Raw genomic sequence first — 23,285 nt, forward strand, 5'->3', positions numbered from 1 at the left:
CCGGTATTTTATAGTCATCAACAAAATCACTTTGGGTAGAAAGAAAAACATTGTTTTGAAACCATACATGAGATAAAAACCACAATAAACGTTTTTCAAGTTAACTATGGTTTGGATAAAATTATATAAAAAAATTAACAAAACTGAATAAATGCAAAACATTAGCAAACTAGCGAAATTTAAGTCAAATTCAGGCTCGACCTAAATTACTTCAACTACTGACATACAAGTTATACAACAAAACTCCGCTTTCTGGTACAGCAAAATTATTAAACTATGTTTTTGAATTAAATTTGCTTGTCGTATTTTTACAAAATTCAAAACTTATCAAATGCAAAATTACAAAAATTTAGTCAAATTCAAACTTAAATTACTTTAACTACTGAAGTACAAATTATACAACAAAACCCCACTTTCTGGTACAGTAAAATTATAATATTTGATTGTATCAAATACTCCAATAAATTTACCATGATCTAATGCGTCCTCAAACTCAAATCCAGGGTCAAAGGTAAAACCCAGCTCTTTCAGAGAAATGTTAACCGTTTTAGGTTTGGATCCTTTATTTAGAAACAGCAGGGCGTATTCTTCATAGCCAGCTAGTGTCCGAACCCATATTTCAACCGTAGAGTTGCGCTGGATGTATAGAAAAATGAAAGAAGGTAAGTGGATCTAATAGTTGTGGATAAGACACTGCTCTAGAACTGCAAAGGTTGCGGGTTCGAATCCCACCTGAGTAATATGCCTGTGATTGGCTTTAGCTGTGTCTGGATTGAGGAGCTTGGCTATGGCTGTGTCTGGATTGGATAGCTTTTGGCTATGGCCATGATGGCTGTGTCTGGATTGAGGAGCTTGGCTATGGCTGTGTCTGGATTGGATAGCTTTTGGCACTGGCTGTGTGTAGTTTGAGTGGTTTTGATAACCACTACTGTAATGGTGTCCATAATGGCTATATGCCCAGGTTAAAAAAAAAATTATTAAATATTTCCAGAGCAGCCAACAGTAACATTAATAGCCCTGCACAGGCAAGGCTTCACGCAATAGCAGCTGTAGCCAGAGCCATAAGCCATTGATCCCAACATTTTTAGCAGTGTCCATGTTGATGCTGCACATGATCACCATTAATATGGATTGAAAACAGGGCACCAGTGAATTAAAGCAATGAAAGTATCAGTTTCTTACAGCACAGTGAATGATCAAGATGGCTGCTGGGGAAAATCTTTGAGAGTCAACTTGGAGACAAAGTGGAGTCAGTATTGTCACGAGAGTACTTTCTTTGAATCACAGGTAAAATGCTCATCTTAAATCCGCATGAAATGTGTTTTGATTTAGTTTTGATCAACTTCCTTTCAAAGATTTGTTTAATTCTTTAACGGCAACAAGCAGCTTATACCCAAACGCCCATAGTGGCCGCACCAAGGTTTGACCTAATTCCATTCACATAAAGATGTCAAAGTAAAGGTGGTGTCCAGGTGTCCTTTCTCTTTGGTCCAATGTAGTTTGTTAACATTATAAGTATCCCAATTTCTAAACACAAAACTAAGTTTTCTGTTTCAAGTTATTTATGTTTACATTTTTACTGACAAAATTTGGTTAACAGTAGTTGTAAGCATTGTCTAGGCATTTTGTGATAGTTATACATAAATGAATGGTCTCCATAAAGGGTTTAAGGAACTCCTTTGAAATTTCTCATCTCGATCTTTAGGTTGCCAATTAAAGAGCATAAAACTACAAAAGTAACAGTGCTAACATCACTGGCTAACACAAATCGGTGGTTGGGTAAAAACCAAATTTAATGTTCTTTATCCCCGATGCAAAATTTAACATCTCTTAATCTTTATTAGATCCCGAAAAGGGTTATTCAAAATTCAATTCATAAGCTGTGACTTGTAGTTCCAAAAATACGGTACTTTATTTTATTTTCTGATCCTCATTTGTTTGTAGATAAACCAAAGTCAGGACCTTCCATGGAGCTTTGTTTAACTACTGTCGTATAAATACAGCATGAGAGCTCCAGTCGCAGGTGCGGTGAAGTTGTAGACCTGGTAAGGACCTATATGACCAATCTCCTTATGATTTAAGACGTCTCGTAACTCGTACCCAATGTACGTTAGTCCGAGATCTTTGAATCTTAGCGAAATAGTTTGAGGTTTTGTGTCGGTGTTGAGGATCACCACGGCCCATTCTCCGTTCTGGAAATTAAGTGCCCTCAGCCAGACTTGGACGAACTTTCCAAACTGTAAACACCAAGAAACAAATGAAGGGCCTGGTAAGTCAACTTCCTCTGCAAGATTGGGGATTCGGATTTGAGAATCGCTGTAAGATGCTCGATAAGACAATAAGGAGTTGAGAGTGGGGAAGGTCATAAGTGAACTCTCCTATACAATTATTTTTCATTCTGTTTTATTTTTCATAACAAGCTTTGCAACAAAATAAATTTATTCCCAGTGTTCAAACATCATAAACATCAGAAACTTAAGAAATCACAATTATGAATCAATAAAAAAAACAGTCTTTACAACTTTAATTTATTTTTAATGTTTTATCCATACACTGATGTATGTAAAATCACTTTCCCAATTCCTGTGAAGAAATTACACAGGTATTTTATCGGGTGGTATTCAAACTTTGCCATTAAAGAGCAGATGTAATACCACTAGACCACTGAGTTTAAATCCTATATTGTAATTTTGATAGCTCATGTTGTATTGCTCATTGTTTGAAAAAAAGATTAGTGTTTTTTTTCTTCAAATATTGTTTATTCTAGTGGTAAGTAAGTGCCTTGAGGCTAATTGGCATAAGGCACTATATAAATTCTCTTTTATTATTATTATTATCTACATGATCTATTTTTATATTTATTTTTTCCCAGGGAACCGTGTGGTCATCAATCACTTCACAAAGTCCATTGGTTTTAGACTCAATTAAGTTGCAAAAACCAGAAGTTCCAGTAACTGATCTATCAATTAGTCTTATTACCGTCTACTGGATAATTATACCAATATGAGATTCTACATAATTCTTCTAAAGTGTCATGAGTTAATAGGTAGGATAAGCGTAGAACATGAGTGCCCCATTGGCAGGGGCTGTGAAGTTGTATGATAACCGAATCCCAAGTTGCCCAATGTCCGTGTGGGTCAAGACCTCTCGTATGAAGTACCCCATATTGAAGGTGAACCCCAGATCACTGAATTTGAGAGACACCGTTTGGGGCTTTGTGTCTCGGTTGAGAATGACAACTCCCCATTCTTGCCAAAGAGTTAGAGGCCGAAGCCAGACGTCAACGGTTGTTCCAAACTGTGTGCAAATCAAGCAAGAGGCAGGTTTACCTACTTATTCAATCCGCTTCAAGGACAACTGGAATTTTGAACCTAGTTGGGAAACCGGCTCAGCCAACTGAGCATAGTCAAAAGTAATTAAGCCCAGTTTATGTTTTAACTGGTTTCAACAAAAGGAAAACTGGAACTTCAAACCTATTTGGTGAACCTGAGCTTAATCCAGTTGAACATCAGAACATTATCAAAAGTAGTTTTTCAACTTTGACCCCAAAAAATTTCTACGGAAAAGGGAAGAATAGAACACTGGCAGGACCCCACAGACCCGATCCTTAAGGTTGTGCGTGTGCAGGATTTGGTGTGTGTGTGTTTTGGTGAATGAAAGATGAGTGACAAGATTTTGAATGCAGCTAGCTTGAATTGTAGTACCTTCCAAAAAGATTAAAATAAACATTTTCCCAATCCATCGTTCTCACCATACGCGTGTGACCTAGGGGGAAGTGACAACTGACTTGCCAAATTTGGGCAAACCAGCGGAGGAAAATCGAGCACAGCAAGAAGAAAACAAAATGTGCAGAGAAAGCATAACAGACTCTTGACTCGATATTATAAATTTGTACTTATTTTTTAATTATTACTTTTATCTGTGAACAATTTCGGGTAAAACAATCCCTCTGCCCAAAAGAAATCCCCATACCCTCATATACACCTCATGTTCTGTTGGTATACCATGACTAAGCACCCCAGGTATGCAAATTATTCAAAATAATCGTAAAATCTGATGATTAAAATGTAAAAATTTTCTTCATTCTCTTTCTTGGACGTCTTCCTTTATAGGGAGAAGATTCACGACGATGAATTTAACTACTGTTATAAGCGTGATACATGAGCGCCCCCAACGCAGGCACAGTGAAATTCAGCTCTTGATGCCTGTCCACATGACCGACTTCCTTATGAGTCAATATCTCCCGTAGTTCGTAACCCATCATGTAAGAAAAACCTAACTGGCTCAGCTTAAGAGTGACTGTTTGGATCTTGGTGTCCTGGTTGAGGAACACAATCGCCCAGTCTTCAGAATATTGAAGAGGTCGCAGCCAGACTTCTACACTCCCGAACTGTGGGGGGAAACCAAGGAGTTGAAGCCGGTGGTAAGTGTGATAACAAGTCGCTTGTGTAACTTTTTGTTGTTGGTTCAGTTTCTATTTTGAAATGCTGGAAGCAATGTCCATTTATAATGCTGGAAGTAGTGTCAATCTAGAAAATACTGTCTAGCAAATTTCTTTGCTAAGCAAAAAATGAGTGGGGCACCATGACAGTTGCATTAATGTAAACTTTACACATAATTTTGGCCAGACCAGTGTCTGTTTAGCAAGATTTGTCTGTGCTCAGCAAGTTGTTATGCTTACAGACTTTATAAAATTGGGCCCTGGTCATTTTTGGTAGCCGATAGACCCCTGGCATTGGCTGCCATCACTAATTTCACACATGGAAACATGCACATGTGTACGCACGGTGCACATTTCTCAGCCATTAATTGGTCTTTATTTACCCCAGGGTGCTGGTTGGGTCTTGTGATTTCATATGGTTTATTTCTTGGCCCTGGTGGTTTATATGCAAGCTGCCAAGTATGACGGCTTTGTTTATAAACCTCCCATGAAACTAACATGATACTATCATGGGATCATGGCGGGATTTAGAACGGGTTGTTTAGAGTGGTTTGCGTAATGTCTTTATCTGATACTTGACCACCCTGCTTCCACGATGGTTAGTCAAACTGGGTGCTTTCAAAGAGTAAACCAGAAAATAGACCTTGGTACCTCAACACTGTTATTTAAAATTTGAAGAAAAAACCCACTTCGCTTACAGAATGATAGTTGATTTACAAATATATTTCTGACACTATTCTATCTCTTGATAGAATTTGAACTGCCTCTAGCTATACTGAGCAATCTCAAGAGTCTAGTTGGTTTGACACTGCTCTAGGTTTGTTATTTTGTTATTTTGTGCATATGTTGAGATACACCAAGTGAGAAGACTGGTCTTTTACAATTACCGAAGGTGTCCAGTGTCTTTAAGGTTGTGCGTGTGCAGGATTTGGTGTGTGTGTGTTTTGTGAGTGGAAAATGCATGACAAGATTTGGAATGCTTGAGTTGAACCAAAAAAAGGAAAGGTGGAATTTCTGAGTTACACTTCGAACCCAATTCGAGGTCCAATTTTATCTTTCCACTTACAAGGTACAAGTACTTTCAAAAATTTCCAATGGAGGGGAGAGTGATTGGGTCAACTGCCCTCTCAAATTTAGGCAAAACAGTGGAGAAACTTGGACTCGGCAAGAAGAAAACGAAATGGACAGAGAAACAAGCATTTATTTTTACTGGATATTAGAAATGTGTTTGTGTGTTTTAACCACAGAGCTATATAATGGTTTTAACCTATGTATATTTCAGGCAAATCGACCCCCCCCCCTTATCCAAGAGATTTACCTACGCCCAATTGCTTCTAATGTTGTGTAAATATACTGAGACCACAAGCACCACAGATATGTAAATTATTTATGATAATCGTAAATTCTGACGATTAATAATAAATTGTCTTCATTCTCTTTCTTGGACGTCTTCCTTTATAGGGAGAAGATTCTCGATGATGAATTTAACTACTGTCATAAGCGTAATACATGAGCGCCCCCAACGCAGGCACAGTGAAATTCAGCTCTTGATGCCTGTCCACATGACCGACTTCCTTATGAGTCAAGATCTCTCGTAGTTCGTATCCCATCATGTAAGAAAAACCCAACTGGCTCAGCTTAAGAGTGACTGTTTGGATCTTGGTGTCCTGGTTGAGGAACACTATCGCCCACTCTTCATAATATTGAAGAGGTCGCAGCCAGACTTCTACACTCCCGAACTGTGGATGGAAAATCAAGGAGACGAAGCCGGTGGTAAGTGTGATAACAAGTCGCTCATGTAACTTTTTGTTGTTCAGTTCCTATTTTGACATGTTGGAAGCAAGTCGCTTGTGTAACTTTTTGTTGTTGTTCAGTTTCTATTTTGAAATGCTGGAAGCAATGTCCATCTAGAATGCTGGAAGTAGTGTCAATCTAGAAAATACTGTCTAGCAAATTTCTTTGCTAAGCAAAAAATGAGTGGGGCACCATGACAGTTATAGCAAGATTTTTCTGTGCTCAGCAAGTTTCTATGCTTACAGACTTTACAAATTGGGTGCTTTCACAGAGTAAACATGAGAATAGACCTTGGTACCTCTTTGCTTACATACTGATAGTTGATTTAAAGGAACACGTTGCCTTGGATTGGACGAGTTGGTCAAAACAAAAGCGTTTGTAACCGTTTTTTATAAAATGCATATGGTTGGAAAGATGTTTTAAAAGTAGAATACAATGATCCACACAAGTTTGCCTCGAAATTGCGTGGTTTTCCTTCTACTGTGCGAACTAACATGGTCGGCCATTTATGGGAGTCAAAATTTTGACCCCCATAAATGGCCGACGTGTTAGTCGACAAGGTAAAAGGAAAACCACGCAATTTTGAGGCATGTTTGTGTGGATCATTGTATTCTACTTTTACAACATCTTTCTACCCATATGCATTTTATAAAAAACGGTTACAAACGCTTTTCAAAGACCAACTCGACCGATCCAAGGCAACGTGTTCCTTTAAATATACATTTCTGACACTTATTCTCTTGATAGAATTTGAACTGCCTCTAGCTACCGCGCAATCTCAGTGGTCTAGTTAGTATGACACTGCTCTAGAATTGCAAAGGTCGTGAGTTTGAATCCCACCCGAGTAATATACCTGTGATTTTTTTTCACAGAACTCTGATAAAAACCAAAATAAATATTCTTTATCCCCGATGCAAATTGAATATCTTTTAATCTTTTGTTATTTCTCAACAGGAAGTTAATTCACAAGATAAGCATAAAGCTGGATAGCTCACGGTGCAGGGGCTGTGAAGTTGTACGGTAATTCAACTCCAAGTTGCCCAATGTCCATGTTGATCAAGACCTCTCTAATGATCAAGTACCCCATCCCAAACGTGAACCCAAGACCTCTGAGTTTGAGAGACACCGTTCTATGCTTTGTGTCTTGGTTGAGAATGACAACGCCCCATTATTGCAAATAATGAGACAGAGGCTTAAAGCCAAACATCAACAGAAGTACTAAACTGTGATCAAACCAGGGGAGAATCTATTGGTAAGTTGACATCTGTTTCTCAGAATCCTAGAGAAGACTTTTTATTCTCTCTCTCCCCCCCCCCCCCCCCCCCCCTTAGTCATCATAACCATGGCCTTCCTAACATCCATTGAGCTCAAGTCAAAATGATTTTTGTTGGCTATTCATCTTGGCTATTCATGGTTTATTTTGTCAAAAAAGAAACAACAAATCCTGGTGATTCAAAGAGACTCTTTGTTCTCTTGGCTTTGTTAAGAGACTCTTTGTTCTCTTGGCTTTGTTAAGAGACTCTTTGTTCTCTTGGCTTTGTTAAGACATGGTTTTCTTAGTGCCTCTCAAAAACAAAATAATTCCAGCTATTCCGAGAATGATAATCTCATCAGTGAGAAAGGGAAAAATGTAAGATCTCTGGCATTTAATTGGCTACATGTAACTGCTTATCATAATTGAAATGACAGTTGCATGCATTTGTGCCTTGTTAAAGTTGGCAATACTTTTGTGACATAAACAAATTAAATTTTTCTCAACAAATATTCTTGTCAATTGTACAAATGAGTTACGCTGCAAAATGAGTTGCTGATGAGTGCTTTGATGAGAAGTGGCATGAGTTATGAAAGATGAGAAGTTTGATGTAAAATGAAAATTAGTAGTTTGAATTTATCAGGAGGGACTGACAGACGCTTGGTAGTGACAAAGAAAACATGTTAGAAAGAACTGGCTGCTGGCATTGGGCATTGGCAGCAATATTGAATAAGTCTAACTTAGTTTGTTATTAAGGTTCGTCGATAACGTTATGGATATTTAAACTGGTTCCAACATGTAGATGTGGTAGACAGTGGGAAGACAAAGTAAATGGTGAAATCAAAAAATAAAGACTTGACTATCAAATTAGCATGGGTGTATTAAGTCAAACTCAGTTTAACTTGGTTTTCGATGTCGTCATTCAAGATGCAAAAATTTCAGAGATACAAGATCCTTGATCCAAAGATACAAGATCTTTGATCCCTGATCCATAGTTACAAGATCATTGATCCTTGATTTCGGAAAAAGATTTTTGAACCACAAATACAAAATCCTTGATCCCGAGATTCAAGATCCTTGATCCAAAGATCAAAGATGCATACAAAAACACAACTTCAAGTCATCATAAATTAAAAAGTACATTTTTTATTACTGAACCAACACCAAATTTAAAGGCATTTATCAAATTGGAATGTGACAGAAGGAATGAACACTCACTAAACCTAGACTGACGGAATGAAAACTAACCAATCTAAAAATTAAACATATAATAGACCACTGTACTGCTGGTATTACAGTTTGCTTACTGCAAGAATAAGTACTGTAACTGTGTACTGAATTTCAGACAATTGAGCAGAGACACACAATGGCCTCCCATTTTTCTGCAAAATGGTAAACAACCTGTGACGTCATCAGTACTAAGATCTATGAAGAGTAATACTCTAAAATAAAACCTGTACATAAACAAGATTTACATAGTTACTGGTATAAAACTTAGATAATTCTATTGTTGGTTTTTTGTTAATATTTTCCCCAGATACAGACAACAACAGAAATGTTGTTTACCATTTTCTTAGATGTGGGATCCGTGGTAATCGAGCCATTTTGAATTCCAAACAATCTCTCATTTTGAAAAAAGATGATGAGAGGAAAGAAAGCTTAACATCTAAGATGTGTGCTTTTATTATCTGATCTCATTCGATATCAGACTTTCCTCCATTTTTGAAGCTTTGGATCCCGTGGATAATAATAAACACGGGAGTACACCCATGTTAACTGTTTAACAATACGTGGTTGTACCTGCAAGTTTACAAGCTATACATTTTGTAGTGTTCCCATATCTGTCACTAAGGATATTGAAGGATTTCATTCAGCACTTTTGCATCTAGCAAATATTTTGACTGAATGTCAATATTGGGTAGCATATGATGATTTTTGAATAGCAACTAATATAATTTACGTAGCAATTTTCTATGCTACAAGAGAACTGTTGTTACCTGAATTGTATGTGTAGTGTATGTGGTTTTATTCCTTGAAGGAACATCATAAGTCACATCATTTTTATTTCATTCTTCTTTCAAAGATAATCATTAATTTTTGAGCAGTTTTCTTTCTAAATTAAGGCACTTCTGGATTATATAACGCCCAATGGGAACAGCTTAGTGCCATGTGGGCCTATGAGCATCCCATGTCCTGATAAAAATCTCCCAAATCTACTGTTTAACAAATATTTGTCTAAACATTAACGATAGCGTAAACTATTATTTCCAAAAATCTCCAAAAAGGAGCTAGTAAAAAACAGATTTTAAAGTCATCATGTTGATGACGACTCGCCTTTCAACAACATGGCAGCACCCAAAACTATTCTTTATTAATTGTAATTAAACTTTAATTAAAAGAAATAAAAACATTTCATTTAGTAGACAAATCTGTTGCTGCTTAGTCTCCAAATGTGTATTAATTCTATAGTATTTGAGGGAAACTTAATTCTAGTTCTTCTGATGGTTGCTCAAAGAGCCCCCGAACAGACTTTCCTCCACATACTGCATGTCTTTAAAACACGCATTCTATTTTTATTTGCTATTTCTTTCCTTTCTCTTTGTGGCGTGTCATGGCCGAGTGGTTTAGAGCACACGTAAAATTGGGGAGGTAGTGCTTTCTGCTCTACCGGCCAGGTTTCGGACTGATGATACCCAAGCCTACATCCGTATGGACTGTAAAAGGGGTAACCCTGTTTCAGCCCTAGGAGTAGCTGGCAACGGCCTCTGGAAAAAAATAATTGTAGCCCACACCTTGAAGTGGCCTTCAGGCCTTGTGTGTCTGGCGACGTGCATAAAAAAGAGAGAAAAAAAGGTTTAAAACCTCCCAAAGACTTTGTACACACATTCCTTCACCGTCTTTAGAATCCTTTTTTCCTGTTCCTTTCTCAGTAGGTAGTGAATATCACATCACAATGGTCAACAGGCAACAATGAAATAATACATATTCTATAAAAACTGATATATTTTTCTAAATAACCACATTATTTTGAAGTGAAATACTTCTCAAAATGCTTTATACTATCGAAACCTGATGTACTTTTAACCCATAGAGCTATATATGTTGACTAGAGCGCTAACTTGCTCTGCACTTTGAAGCCACCCTGGGCGCAGACATGTTTGATGTGTTGCGTGAATTCGGAATTTTAAGAGAAAAAAGTAAACGCGCCCTTTAATCATGGCGCACAGGGTGCTCGCAGTTTGTGCGCTGATCAGCAGATTGTGCGTTTACATTTGCTGCATTCTTTGCTTCGATGACACACAAAAAAGAACAAACGCACTATCATGCAAATAGCCGTACAATTGCCGTACAAAATTTCAAGCTTTTGTATTGGTTTGTACATAAACATGGATGCGCCCACACGGCTTCAAAACCTTGGTGCGTGTATAACGGGGTGTTAGCGCTCTAGTCAATATATATAGCTCTATGTTTTAACCAAAGTGTTTTATTGCTACCCTTAACTTTAACAGTGATTACCAATCATATACCTTCCCTTAAAAAAACTAATTAACTAATTAAATTAATTAGCTTTTGCCGAGTTGTTTAAGTAGATTCAGAGAGTTGTGAGAATTGACTTATTGACTCGGGTATGCATAGTACATAAGAACTCCAACTGCAGGCACATTGTAGTTGTAGCTAGTGCTGATGTTGCGATGTCCAATCTGTGTGTTGGTCAGTACTTCTCGCATCTCATACCCAGTCGAAGACTGGAACATTAGTTGTTTTAGTGACATTGGAACTGTAACTGGTTTGGTGGCGCTGTTTAGGAGCACAAAGGCCCACTCATCTGACACAGCTAGGGGTCGTACCCACACTGCAACTGTCGTTCCGAGCTAGTTGTAGGAAGTAAAATGGAATGGGAAGCCCAGGCTAGTTTTGTTGCTTAGTTGAGACTGGGCCAAATTTCAAAGAGCTTTTTGTAAAGCACAAAAAGTAGCTAAGCACAACTAAGTCATGCTTACCAGAATAAGGTTACCAGCCAAAATAATGCCACATGTACAATCTGTGACTGGTTCCCTGTGTATTTGTGCCAAGCAAATGGCTGGTAAACCAGTTTCTGTTTTAAAAGTGAGATTTTTCTGTGCATAGCATATTTTTATGCTCACAGGCTTTATGAAATCGGGCCCAGATTGGTCAAGTTTATTGACGCAACACCACATAGTTAATTCTTACTTTCTAAAAAAAGAAATTGAAAACATTTTTCAAATAATTTGTGCCTTTGCAATTTTCACCATAATGGTAATAAATTCATCTTGTCTAATTTAAAAATAACCAAAAATAATATTTATTTTATTTAGGAGGTTCTAACAGTATTATTTCTCTCATTACTTCTCCAAGTTCTGACTCACTTTAATTCCAAAGGCGAGACACCCTGAAATTTTTTCAAAACCTTCCTTTATTTTTAAAAATTTCACAGCAACTATTATATTGGCATGCATTTTTTAAAGCAGTGTTAAAGCAGTGTTAGAGAGCTTCATTAATGCATTTAAGTTAAGTTCAGTTTCTGCAGAACAGATGCATTTGCCAGGCACAGCAAAACTTTGTAGTGTTTTTTCCCCCTTCAATTTCTATGCAACAGCTGAGAAAACACTTAACCAAGGAAATCAGCTGATCATCTGAAAGTGTCATGTGTCCGATTGTAACAATATTTTGTTTGTAATTCACAGCTGTTTTATAAGAATAATTTCCATACAATAATAATTTAAAATGCCAAGGATGTTTGTTCCATTGTGTTCAAATTGGAGCATCGATAGGTATCTTTAATAACAAAGTAATTTTCAAAATTAACCGAGTGTGTGTTTGAGTAATTTGCAGAATTAACCATTAATTTGTTTGTGTGTGAATCTGTGAAACTTACTTCCATTTTATAAAGTGATCTGTTAAATTCTGGCTTGTATGTAAATCGTGCTTAGACTTTGTATTTAAAAGGGGCATTGTTATTGTTATATGTTTATCTCATGTTTTATCACTTAATGTCGTAAGAATCAGAATTTACTTCAATTATGTGATACCCCCTCTGTTTCAATCCTTACCAATCTATGCTCTGACCTAATCAAAGTTGCAATAGAAATCATTTCTGACACAATTTTGTCCAGGTCAAACCTTAAATTTACACAGATTGAATAGAGTACTCATCTGTTGTCTAACCTTCCCACCCCACTTCTGTCCCTCTGCTTCATTATACATATCTGTTTTATAACTCAGTATACGAATTTTGTATTAATATATCAAGGAAATTATAATACAAACCACAGCCATTATTGAAACCACATCTTAGGCTTCAACTTGTGGGGTGTCGTGGCCGAGCGGTTAAGAGCTCCGAATTCAAGCTCTGCTGATTCTGTTCAGCAGAGTTTGAGTTTGAATCCCGGTCGTGACACTTGTGTCCCTGAGCAAGACACTTAACTATTATTGCTTCTCTCCACCCAGGGGTAAATGGGTACCTGTGAGGGCAGAGTTGGTCCTTGTGATTGATTTAGCCGAGTAGCGCATTTGTTGCACGAGGCTGTATACTCCCCAGGGAGCTGAGATGGTTTAAGGAGTGAATTAAGTCCCAGTGACCAGGGGTAATATCTTGAAGCGCTTTGAGACACCCGTTCAGGAGTGAAAAAGCGCTATATCAAAACTCAATATTGATATTATTATATTAACTCCAGCATCATCATCCTGTTTTTAAAAAGTGGTATCCCTTATTAGATTAAAATTACGGGGCATAAAAAACTGTTTAACTTTTTACTTAATCATATTACTTTGAAATGAAATATTTCTCAAAATGCTTTATACTATTGAAAGCTGCTCTAGCTTTGTCTAGGCTTCTAACCAACGTGTTAGCTAGCGAGCCGTGCACGCCGTGTTAGCACGGCCAGTTGGGCTGAAAACACGGGCAAAAATTTGATGCACGGCTTGGGTGAAGCCGTGCTGTCTAATAATTTCAGTGAAAATTACTGAACTTCTTTTATTATTTTGTTGTTGTTGAACAGTTTAAAAACAGCAGTGAGTAAAATTAGATTTGGTTTTACCAGATTTCCTTCTTCTTTTTGAATCAAAATTTCAACGACGCAACCATAAAACAATCGCTCGAAGTTGCCTCGAAAACGCTGACCACATTGCGACCACACAAAACACAAGGCACAAACCACACATTACACAACGCACGTGCAAATTACATTACACAACGCAAGCGAGACACGCAGACTTCGTTTCAACAGTCAGTCGTCGTCATCGACCGTCATCAGCAGGCAACATGAACTCCATGCACGCGTGGTATGATAGAGGCAAATTCACACGCGTTTTCGTTCAGATTATTTTAGGTACCAATCTCATCTCCACGATCCTACAAACCATCGCGCACTGGACTTTTCTACTATGACGTCAGTATCAGTAACTGAGTGACACGCGGCGCAGTAAACCTTTTACCGCATACATTCTGCAGTTGCTTTGTAGATTGGTTCCGCAGTTTTTCCCAACTCGACGGCGGCAAACATGACGATCTTTTTTCCTTCTAGAAATTCAAGGGCACATCGTGTGTTCGTTGTAGAGTTTGTTTGAAACATCGAGACTTTTTTGGATTTCAATGTTTGCATCTCTTGGGTGTTAATGCAGTTGACAAAACGATGTTTATTTTCCGCTCAAAAGATTAAAAACTGGTTCATGTTTCTTTACAAATCTCAAATCGGTTTTGCTGTAGACCTCCCAAATTTATTTTTCAATCCATGGTACGTTTTTTGCCCAGTGGAACTACTTAAATGGCACTGTCTTTCGTAACTGTTTGTTCTTTATTCTCCGCAGACTGTTTACAAATTGCCTTTGACCCAGTTTCAACAATTAAACAACCTATAAGACTTAAACTTTATGAAATTTAAACAAATACTAAGGAAAATATTAATTACCATAATCAGTCAGTTTAAATTAAGCAAACAATTATGGTACATGTAAATCACTCTTGGCATTTTGATTGGCTGCAAATACTTGTGTGAATCATTATTTTACATTAACTAATTGATTTGTTTAAAATAAATACAAAAACTATTATCAGCTTCTTGACCTTAGGCCTATAGTTCTGAAATCGAATGGACAAGAATGGATAGAAAATTTACATTAGTAAATGATAACTCTTAATTTCTTCAATACCTCTTCATTTTTTTTAGTCTTTAAGCAAAAATTTGTATCAAGAGTAACACATGCCCAAAAATATTTTGTTGACAGCAAACTTGTACTGCATTATTTGTATCGCTTTTAAATCATTTCAGGCTAAATGGGTCCAAGCTCCATGGTCCAAGTAACTTAGCAGTGCTTTGAACTTGCCTAAATATTGACCCACAGAAACATTTTATACAGTTTAATAATGTATAGTGGACGTTGATCACGTTTACAATTTTCGAGTTGAAAACAAAACAAAAATTAAGTCAATATAGTTTACTTGTAACAGAAATAGATACCACAAATGCATCAGAAACCACCAGAGAGCACCTTCAGTAGCCAGAGCTTCCAGGGCCCTTAAGGGGGGGGGGGGAGAGACAGACTTGGCGCTGCGCGCTCGTGTTGTGTGCTACGCACAATGTTTTTATTTTTTGTAGTGATTTTAGGTTGCACTCCCACTTTTTCAGTTTGCACTCCCACTTTCCAAATTCCTGGCTAAGACACTGCTTCTAACCAAGGGTTGTTATTTCCATTAATTGCACGAGTGATTACCAAAGGTAAACCTTCCCTTTAAGCTGCCCGTAGATAAAGCGCTGTATACACATTATAAGTTATCACACAAGCGCGAGTGGAATACGGAAAAATATAGCGCTTCTGCGTCCCATATCCAACGAGGCCGAGTTGGATATGGAACGCAGACGCGCTATATTTTTTCGTATTTCCACGAGCGCGCGTGTGATAACGTATTTATCTTCAAGCAAACTTGGTGCGTGACATAGAACACACAAGACGCATGTAGTGATATTAGCTGTGCAATATAGGTTTTTATCACCACTCCATTCTGCGAATCTGATTGGAGGATTAGCGTGTACTTGAAGATAATGGTGTCATATTGTATATAGATACATGTATTCAGAACAAATTTACAGACATTTAGAGGTCAATAAAATTAATTTACTGCATTTCATTACTTTCATTTATTTCAACAAGCACAGCTCATTAATTGCCTGTATAAATATCCATTTACTATTGTATTTAAAGATATTCAGAACAAATTTCCAGACATTTAGAGGTCAAATAATTGTATTTATTCATTTCCATAGACATAGATCATTATTTACTCATGGAGAAAGGGCTGTATAAGGGCTGTATGCATAACGGCTGTACTTGTCCCGATGCAAATTTCCATCTATAAAGGCTGTATAAGTATTAATCTATTATTGTATTGAGATGTTCAGAACAAATTTCCAGACATTCAGAGGTCGACAATCAATTGTATTTATTCGTTTCCATAAGCATAGATCATTAACACCCCATCGGCTGGCATTGTGTAATTATGAACTTCACCCGGAGTCCAATATCCGATAAACTTATGATTGATGATATCTCTCATCTGATACCCATAACCATACATCAAGCCAAGTTGTTCCAATTTGAGGGAGACGGTCTGAGATTGTGAATCTTGGTTCAGGAATAAGATTGCATAGCCCTCCCAGAAGTCAAGATGTTTTAACCACACCTCTGTCTTAGGTTTCAACTGTTTGGAAATAAAAGGACAAAGGTGGGGCCTAAATGACTAGTACTAAGAGATAAAGGAACTATTGGTGGGGCCCAAATGACTTAATTTTAGAGGTACAGTGTAAGGGGCCTAATAAAGGACTGCTTTTGGAGGTAAAATGGCTAAACATTTTTGAGGACTTTAGAAAGGTATAAGTGAACTCATGAGACATTTAAGCAGTGTTGGATTTTAAAATATTATTCCAAGCATGACTTCTTAAAGTGATTGTGTCTCCAGCTCATTTGTCTTTTTTTGTTTCATTTTTAGCAGCTCAATTTTGCAATGGGGGCAATTTTGAAATTGGAATTGAATTCAAACAGATTTGTTAAACTTTTGTGTCGTGAGGGGTTTACTATTTTTACAATAACTGTATAATTTATTTTACAGCAATGTTTAAAGATTGACAAGGATTTTTTTGTTTGGGGTTTAAGGGGGTGTTTAAGCAGGAAAACTTTATGAATGGAGTACGAGACTTTAATGTGAAAGGGTTTAATTGCTGGATGTGAACTTGTGTGGATGTGGATGAAAAACCAATCATTTTTTAATGATGTGTGGTGTGCGGTTTGCGGTTAAATGTATGATTAAGATTTTATGATGTGAAATGAATGATTTGATTTGATTTGACGGATTTTGTATATTGACAATGTTGAGTCTCTGGCCAGTTTGTTGCTGCTGGCTTTTGCGTTTTCCCCATATTTCTACTAACTTTGTTGTTCCGAGATTGCCCGGTAGCTAGAGGCAGTTCAAATCCTATGTTTTAGCAGCAGGTCTTGCACTGATATAAAAGATGTTAAATTTGCATTTGGGATAAAGAATTTTTAATTTTTTTTTTTTTTTTTGCAAGTTAACCATCTGTTGTAATTTTGTACTGTATTGATTCCATAAAACTGAATCCTGTAAAATAGTTAACCATTTTAGATTGAATAACTCATTTTAAATTTAAGGAGTTTATAATGGACCGTCTTAAAAGAGTTTAGCACTAGATGTTTATCAAGTAATGGGAAAATGCAGATGCAAGGCACAAAGTTTTGAAGCATTTCTAAAAATGAGTCAAAGGTCATACACTATGAGACCCTCCAATGTTCATCTTGCTACACTTAAATCAAATATTTAAAAAAAATCCCTTTTTGAATGTTAAAAAGCAAACTCAAAACAACAAACTATACAGAGAAATGAGAATATGATTGAAGTGACAATCTGGAATGACCCATGATAAAAAAAAATTAAAAAAATTAACTTACCTCCAACATTTTCTTTCCCATCTTGCCAGCTGGATCTTGGTTAATCCGGATGACTTCCTTGTTCAGTAAGATGTCTCTGTAGACAGGTTGGATATTGCGTAGATCGTTGGACATCAAGAGAGGAGCGGCGAAGATGGCCCACATAGCCATCTGAGCGTTAGACTGGTTCACATTCAACCCTTTGTTGCCAATAATTAACTGTAAGTAACATCAGTAAATATACTTTGTTTGTAAAATCAAAGAATAGAGATATGTTGCATTTAACTACTTGAGGTTGAGGCTACTTGAGGTTGAGGCTTAGGCTACTTGAGGTACGACTTGAGGGACTGGTTGAGGTACGATTGCAGGTTGAGGCCTAGCCTACTTGAGGTACTACTTGAGTTTGAGGCTTAGGCTACTTGAGGTACGACTTGAGGGACTGGTTGAGGTACGACTGCAGGTTGAGGCCTAGCCTACTTGAGGTACTACTTGAGTTTGAGGCTTAGGCTACTTGAGGTCTGACTTGAGGGACTGGTTGAGGTACGACTTCAGGTTGAGGCCTAACCTACTTGAGGTACTACTTGAGGTTGAGGCTTAGAAAGTTGAAACTTGCTGGTCACTGCACCAGGAGGGAATTTTGAAACTTTTTTTTGTCGGAAAATTTCAAACATGAAGCCGTCACTTGGAAAAACCTACAAATTACTGGTAAATGCCAATGATAAGGCTCTAATTTGTTTTCAGTTACTGATGTACTAAAACCTGAACCTTGTTTTCCAGGGAAAATGCTGTAAGGTTTTAAGGCTACATAGCACATTAATCTGGAGGTCACATGTTAAAAACCTGTGCTATCATCTCTTTGTTCACCCCAAAATTTCATTATAAATGTACCCAGTTAGTTTTCCCTCGTGGTTTATGACTTGTGAGATTTAAAGGATTTGGGTACCTTTACAAAATGTCCATAGATTTACATTAAACTTACAGGGTTTGAAGATAATGATAGTGGAAAGCTTCCCTTCAAATTTTACTTACTGAGGTGCTGTAGTTTTTGAGAAATGAGTAAAACAATGTCATGAAAATACGTTTGTAAATTATTAAAATAATTTTCGTCTCATGAGACGAAAACTATTTTCATGACATTGTTTTACTCATTTCCCAAAAACTACAGCACCTCAGCACGCAATATTTTCAGGGAAGCTTTCTACTATCATCATCTTCAAACTGGGTAAGTTTAGTGTAAATCTGCGGACATTGTGTTTTTTGTCCTACAAAAGTTACATAGACCCTTTAATACTCACCATATCTGGATCGTTGAAGTGTCCAGGACCAGCCACCGGGACAAGTGTCTTCTGATTGTCACCATAATACTTAATGATGCCTGTTACTGAATCCCAAGAGTCCTGAATGTCGTCGTAGTTACGCCAGATGTTACAGTTATCAGCCACTGAAGTGTAATTGATCTGAAATAAACCAATCAATCAAAACAATTTATATAGCTAAGTAGGATTTTTAACTAGACAAAGAATCTATTGCATAGAAAATGCTCTTGACTTGAGTACAAATGGGTTTTCAGTCTCTTTTTGAAAATTTTCACTTTTGGTGAAGTTTTAATGTCCATAGAGAGATCATATAAACATCAAAGAATCAAAGAAATTGAAATCAAAGAATTTTCCAGGACTCGAATTTCAGGGGGAAATGTACAAGACCACAGGGTCTGTAGCTCAAAATGTTTACAGAAACAACTTTCTTTTCACAAGCTCAGAATCAAAATGAGAAACAAAATAATCAATCACAAACTGTTTTGGTTTGAACAAACACTTGAGAAGATCAATCTCATTTGTCTTATGGGTAAGTATTCTTTGATATTCAACAGAATTAAAAGATATTTATCAAATTTTAGGTAAAACTTTTATCACAAAATCGTCAGATTTGTCCAGTTGTGAGTGAGTTTAGCAGCTTTATGAAATTTGGGTCAGGGCTTTCTTCCTTACAGGTATATGTGAAGCTCGTTCATAGTCTGGCCAGCTGCAGGAAAAGAGAATTGGACGGCCGGTAGCGTTCAAGTATTTAGTCATCTCTGGGTATCCTGGAGGAATTACAAAGAATTGGTTGAAATTTAAAAAAGGGAAGAAAAAGTTGTGATTGCTAACTGACGAAAAATTATCTGTGGTACAGACGATGGTAGAAAAAAAAAGTAAAACTTACAAAATAAACCCACACATTTTTGAGAATGACTCCGCTAACGTCAAATCATGAGACAATCAAGTTTTTTGTTTTTTTTGCCCTCATACCAATGTGTACTAAGTCCTGAATTACATGTATGAAAAAGCTAGTGCCATACGGCAGCTCAGGACTGTATTATACTTGCAAGGGAGCTGAGAAAGATTAAAGGAATGTTTTTGGCCCAAGGTCCAGGGTACTAATTATGTAATGTGCATTGAGACCTTATTATGAATTGCGCTACATAAGAACTAACTAGTTATTATTATAATTATTCAGATACAACACTACCCAAAGGAGATTTACACCAAGTGCATCCGCAAACCTCACCTCAAGATTTGAAAAACTATCGGATAATTTTGAATCTCCAAGGAAAGTGTTACCTGTCTTCATGGTTGATACATTAGAATAACATCCATCGAGTTTCAGACTGTCCACACCCCAGCTGGCAAACGTCTGGGCATCAAGCTCAAGATGATTCAAGCTGCCTGGGTATCCACCACATGTCTTGGTTCCGTAATCACCGTAGATACCAAACTTAAGACCTCTGCTGTGGACCTGAACAAGATGAAGAGGAAATGATTAAGAATTCTCTTGGCCTGATACTTCAAGGAGGCAACGCAGGCGATTGCTTCCATGCCCCTTGGTCATTGCCTTGGTGCCCTTGAAAGCTTCAGGAGAAATTTACAATTTCCTCAAAGGGTACCCTTTACCAAGAAGAAAATGCCTTGGTTTCCTTGCACTTTAAAGAACAAAGCATAGAGACCTTATATAGATACTTTGAATCCTTTAAAATCCATCTCTTACATTGACTACTGATCCAAATCTGGAGGCATCCTTAACAAGAATTTTACTCGGACTCTGATGGAATTAGTTTGCCTAACCTTAAAATGTAAACTCAGTTCTTGGTAATAACAGTGTCAATATATCTACTTTGCTGTGAAGATATGTTCCTAGAGAACTTGTCTTGCTATTTATTCTACTGTCGCAGAGTAACTCTTGTAGTTTGGGAGACTAAATGTTCAGAAAAGAACCGCCTGCTTATGGGGTGAGTTTTTGATTGGTCTCAACCTTTTGCCAGCTTCAGTCATTGTTCTTTGTCTTCTCCCCATTGAGTTCTTGCCTAGTACAGTGACTAGTACAGTGATTAAGTTCGCTATTCTGAGAGTCCTTGGCTTCAACAACTGGAAATACTCAATGAAATTATCTACATCTGTTGACTTACATAATCAGCCAGAGCTTTGATTCCACTCGGGAAGCGTACTGGGTCTGACTGAAGTCTTCCTTGAGCATCACGTTGTTTATTACTCCAGCAGTCATCTATGTTGATGTACTCATATCCAGCATCTTTGTAACCATCTTCAACCAAACGATCTGCCATTTGCTTCACAAGCTTTTCACTGTCAAATATTTAAGAAAAAAGATAAACAAAGTGAAGTCTCTACTTTAAAAATAAAAAAACATTTTTTCTTAAAGCAGAACTTTTTTTTTATCAACTCATGACTAGCAAAATGACATTGAAATGTCAAAACAAAATTAAAGTAATGAAAAATCCTGAGAATAAAATTACTGGAATTTTATAAACTATTAGTTAAAAACTTAAAATTGGTTTACACATTATATGTTATTATTTCGATAGACCGTTTTCTTACTCCTATAAAATGTACTTTAAAATGTTCTTGAAGGTTTTGTTTGTTCTATGCAATTTTTATGGCAATATTAACCCCGGTAACTAGAGTGCTGCTCTCCTTTTTTCTTTATTTATTAATTTGGTGTTACTTGTATGACCCAAAACATTTTTTTTAAAGGAGTACATGTCTGAATAAACAATAAAAGGAACTGATGGAGGCATTCCTTTGGAAAATAAATAAATAAAAAGCTGGTCAAATCAAGGGGTGGGTAGATTCTATTTTATTTACATGAAAGATTTAAGCAGGTGTTATAATGGTAAATCAAAGTTAGGTTTAGATTGTGCTCCCATTTGTTGTTGGAATAACATATTGATATGAAGTACAAAGTCCAGGCAGATTAGTTATCTTATCTTTTAGTTGATGCACTTCTAGATCTTGATAACCAGTAAGCAGATAAGGTAGCACGAAGGGAGGATATACCTCTGGTAATTACTAAAAAAAATTATGACCATCAAACTTTACTTATTACTTGGTATTACAGAAGCACTGCAGCTGTTGATAATGTAACATTTTGGGGAAAAAATTCCCTTCAAAGGAACGTGGTTTCGGAGAGAGGGATTAAAATCGATCCAAGCACAGATTTTTCGCCTGCGTGGACATAAACAGCTCCAGATTTCCATGTGAAATTGGTCCATAATTATAGGTAATTTATATTGGAATTGTGGGAAGGGTAGGAGGTTTGTAAACCACCCTTTTCCTTCCTACCGTGCCCTATGGTAGTTCAGCAAAATCAGTCACGGGGTAATCGAGTTAAGGTCTTTGGATGTAATGAAAGAGAGACAAGAAATATAAAAAAATGACACAACAAATGTGGTTGTAAAATAACTACCTGACACAATTGTAGGGATCATTCTTGCAGTCGGTATTGCAACGGAATCGTTCCCATGTCATCCATCCCATAGGAGGCGTCCTTCCGAGGCCATTGTCCAATGCCTGGGTACTCACTGCACACAACATCAACAGAGCAACTGCCAACATGTTGACTTGTATCTGTAAACAAAAGAAAGTGTCAAAATGCATTCTCCTGAAGACGAGCAGAGTATACTGTTCGAAACGTCGAGACCCAACTGGCTCTTTTCAGAGCCAACACTCGCCCTACTAAGAGATTTACACATGGTTGTACCCGCAAGTTAACTATTTATTCATAGTTTCTTCTTATTTCTCCACACCATGCAAAGCTTCAAACACATACTGTCAAAATGATGTTGGCAGGCTAGGTTGTGCCTACATACAGCTAAGGACTTTGGTTTATTTTTGACAAAAATCAACAAGAAGCAAAGCAAGTTACAATTGTAAACAACCTATATATTTATAATTACAAATTACAAAACTCAATTTCCTTCAAAAATACAAATGCGAGCAATGCAGTCTGCAATAACACACTTCCCAAATTAGGAAGGGTTAAAATCATACAGCTTTTTATTTTATTTTATTTTTTAGCACTCATGTTTTGATGTGTAAACCAACCGAAAACAAACAAAACAAACAATCGTACACCGAACAGAGGCGGGACACAAAAAAACGAGTTCAGTAAATAAAACGGCAGTAAACACCGAAAATCAAATCGAATCAAATCAATCATAAATAAATACCGTTTGTTTGCCGACGCAATACTGAAAATATCAAGCCACACATATATATACTTGCTTTCCCCTGGCTGAGCAAATGGAGGCAATTCCCTTCAGTAGAGAAGTAAATTTCCCGTCAAAATACTTGCCTTTTATGTACCCCCGTCTGCTTGTTGTGAAGATCGCAGCTATAGCTAGCTAGCTCTCGAGAGGTCATGGACAAACTATTCAGCTAGCAGTAACACGTGACTTTGGTCTTGTGTTTATCACGTGGTCAGTCATATGACACAAACCCAGTACTCTTTAACGGACAGACTCCCAGACGTATGTAACGCATAATTAATGTACCCAATGATGGCAATCTG

General features: G+C 37.1%; 1 protein-coding gene across 7 annotated transcripts; it reads right to left on the reverse strand.

Moving 5' to 3' along the window:
• Positions 1–15: 15 nt before the first annotated feature.
• LOC139935950 (alpha-N-acetylgalactosaminidase-like) lies at positions 16–23,190 on the reverse strand. Of its 7 annotated transcripts, none has more exons than XM_071930601.1 (8): positions 23,070–23,190; positions 22,182–22,342; positions 20,887–21,061; positions 20,045–20,219; positions 19,433–19,527; positions 18,740–18,901; positions 17,466–17,663; positions 16–636 (listed from the first exon to the last, which is right to left on the reverse strand). In XM_071930601.1, the coding sequence occupies exons 2-8, from the start codon at positions 22,328–22,330 to the stop codon at positions 376–378; spliced, it is 1,215 nt and encodes a 404-aa protein (XP_071786702.1). In that variant the 5' UTR covers positions 22,331–22,342; positions 23,070–23,190; the 3' UTR covers positions 16–375. The 7 variants fall into 7 exon arrangements, with proteins under 7 accessions (XP_071786702.1, XP_071786703.1, XP_071786707.1 ...); XM_071930602.1 differs by lacking the exon at positions 23,070–23,190 and adding an exon at positions 22,945–23,068; XM_071930606.1 differs by lacking the exon at positions 16–636 and adding an exon at positions 668–2,237.
• Positions 23,191–23,285: the final 95 nt, after the last annotated feature.

This window comes from Asterias amurensis, chromosome 4 (assembly GCF_032118995.1).
Source record: "Asterias amurensis chromosome 4, ASM3211899v1".
Lineage (NCBI taxonomy): Eukaryota > Metazoa > Echinodermata > Asteroidea > Forcipulatida > Asteriidae > Asterias > Asterias amurensis.

Excerpts from the sequence above, each read along its gene's own strand:
- LOC139935950 (XM_071930601.1), bottom strand. The coding sequence starts at position 22,330 with ATGTTGGCAGTTGCTCTGTTGATGTTGTGTGCAGTGAGTACCCAGGCA. Across the intron at positions 20,220-20,886 it reads TCAAAGCTCTGGCTGATTAT|GTCCACAGCAGAGGTCTTAA; the intron begins GTAAGTCAACAG and ends CATCTTGTTCAG. Across the intron at positions 637-17,465 it reads TGGGAAAGAAAATGTTGGAG|CGCAACTCTACGGTTGAAAT; the intron begins GTAAGTTAATTT and ends CTATACATCCAG.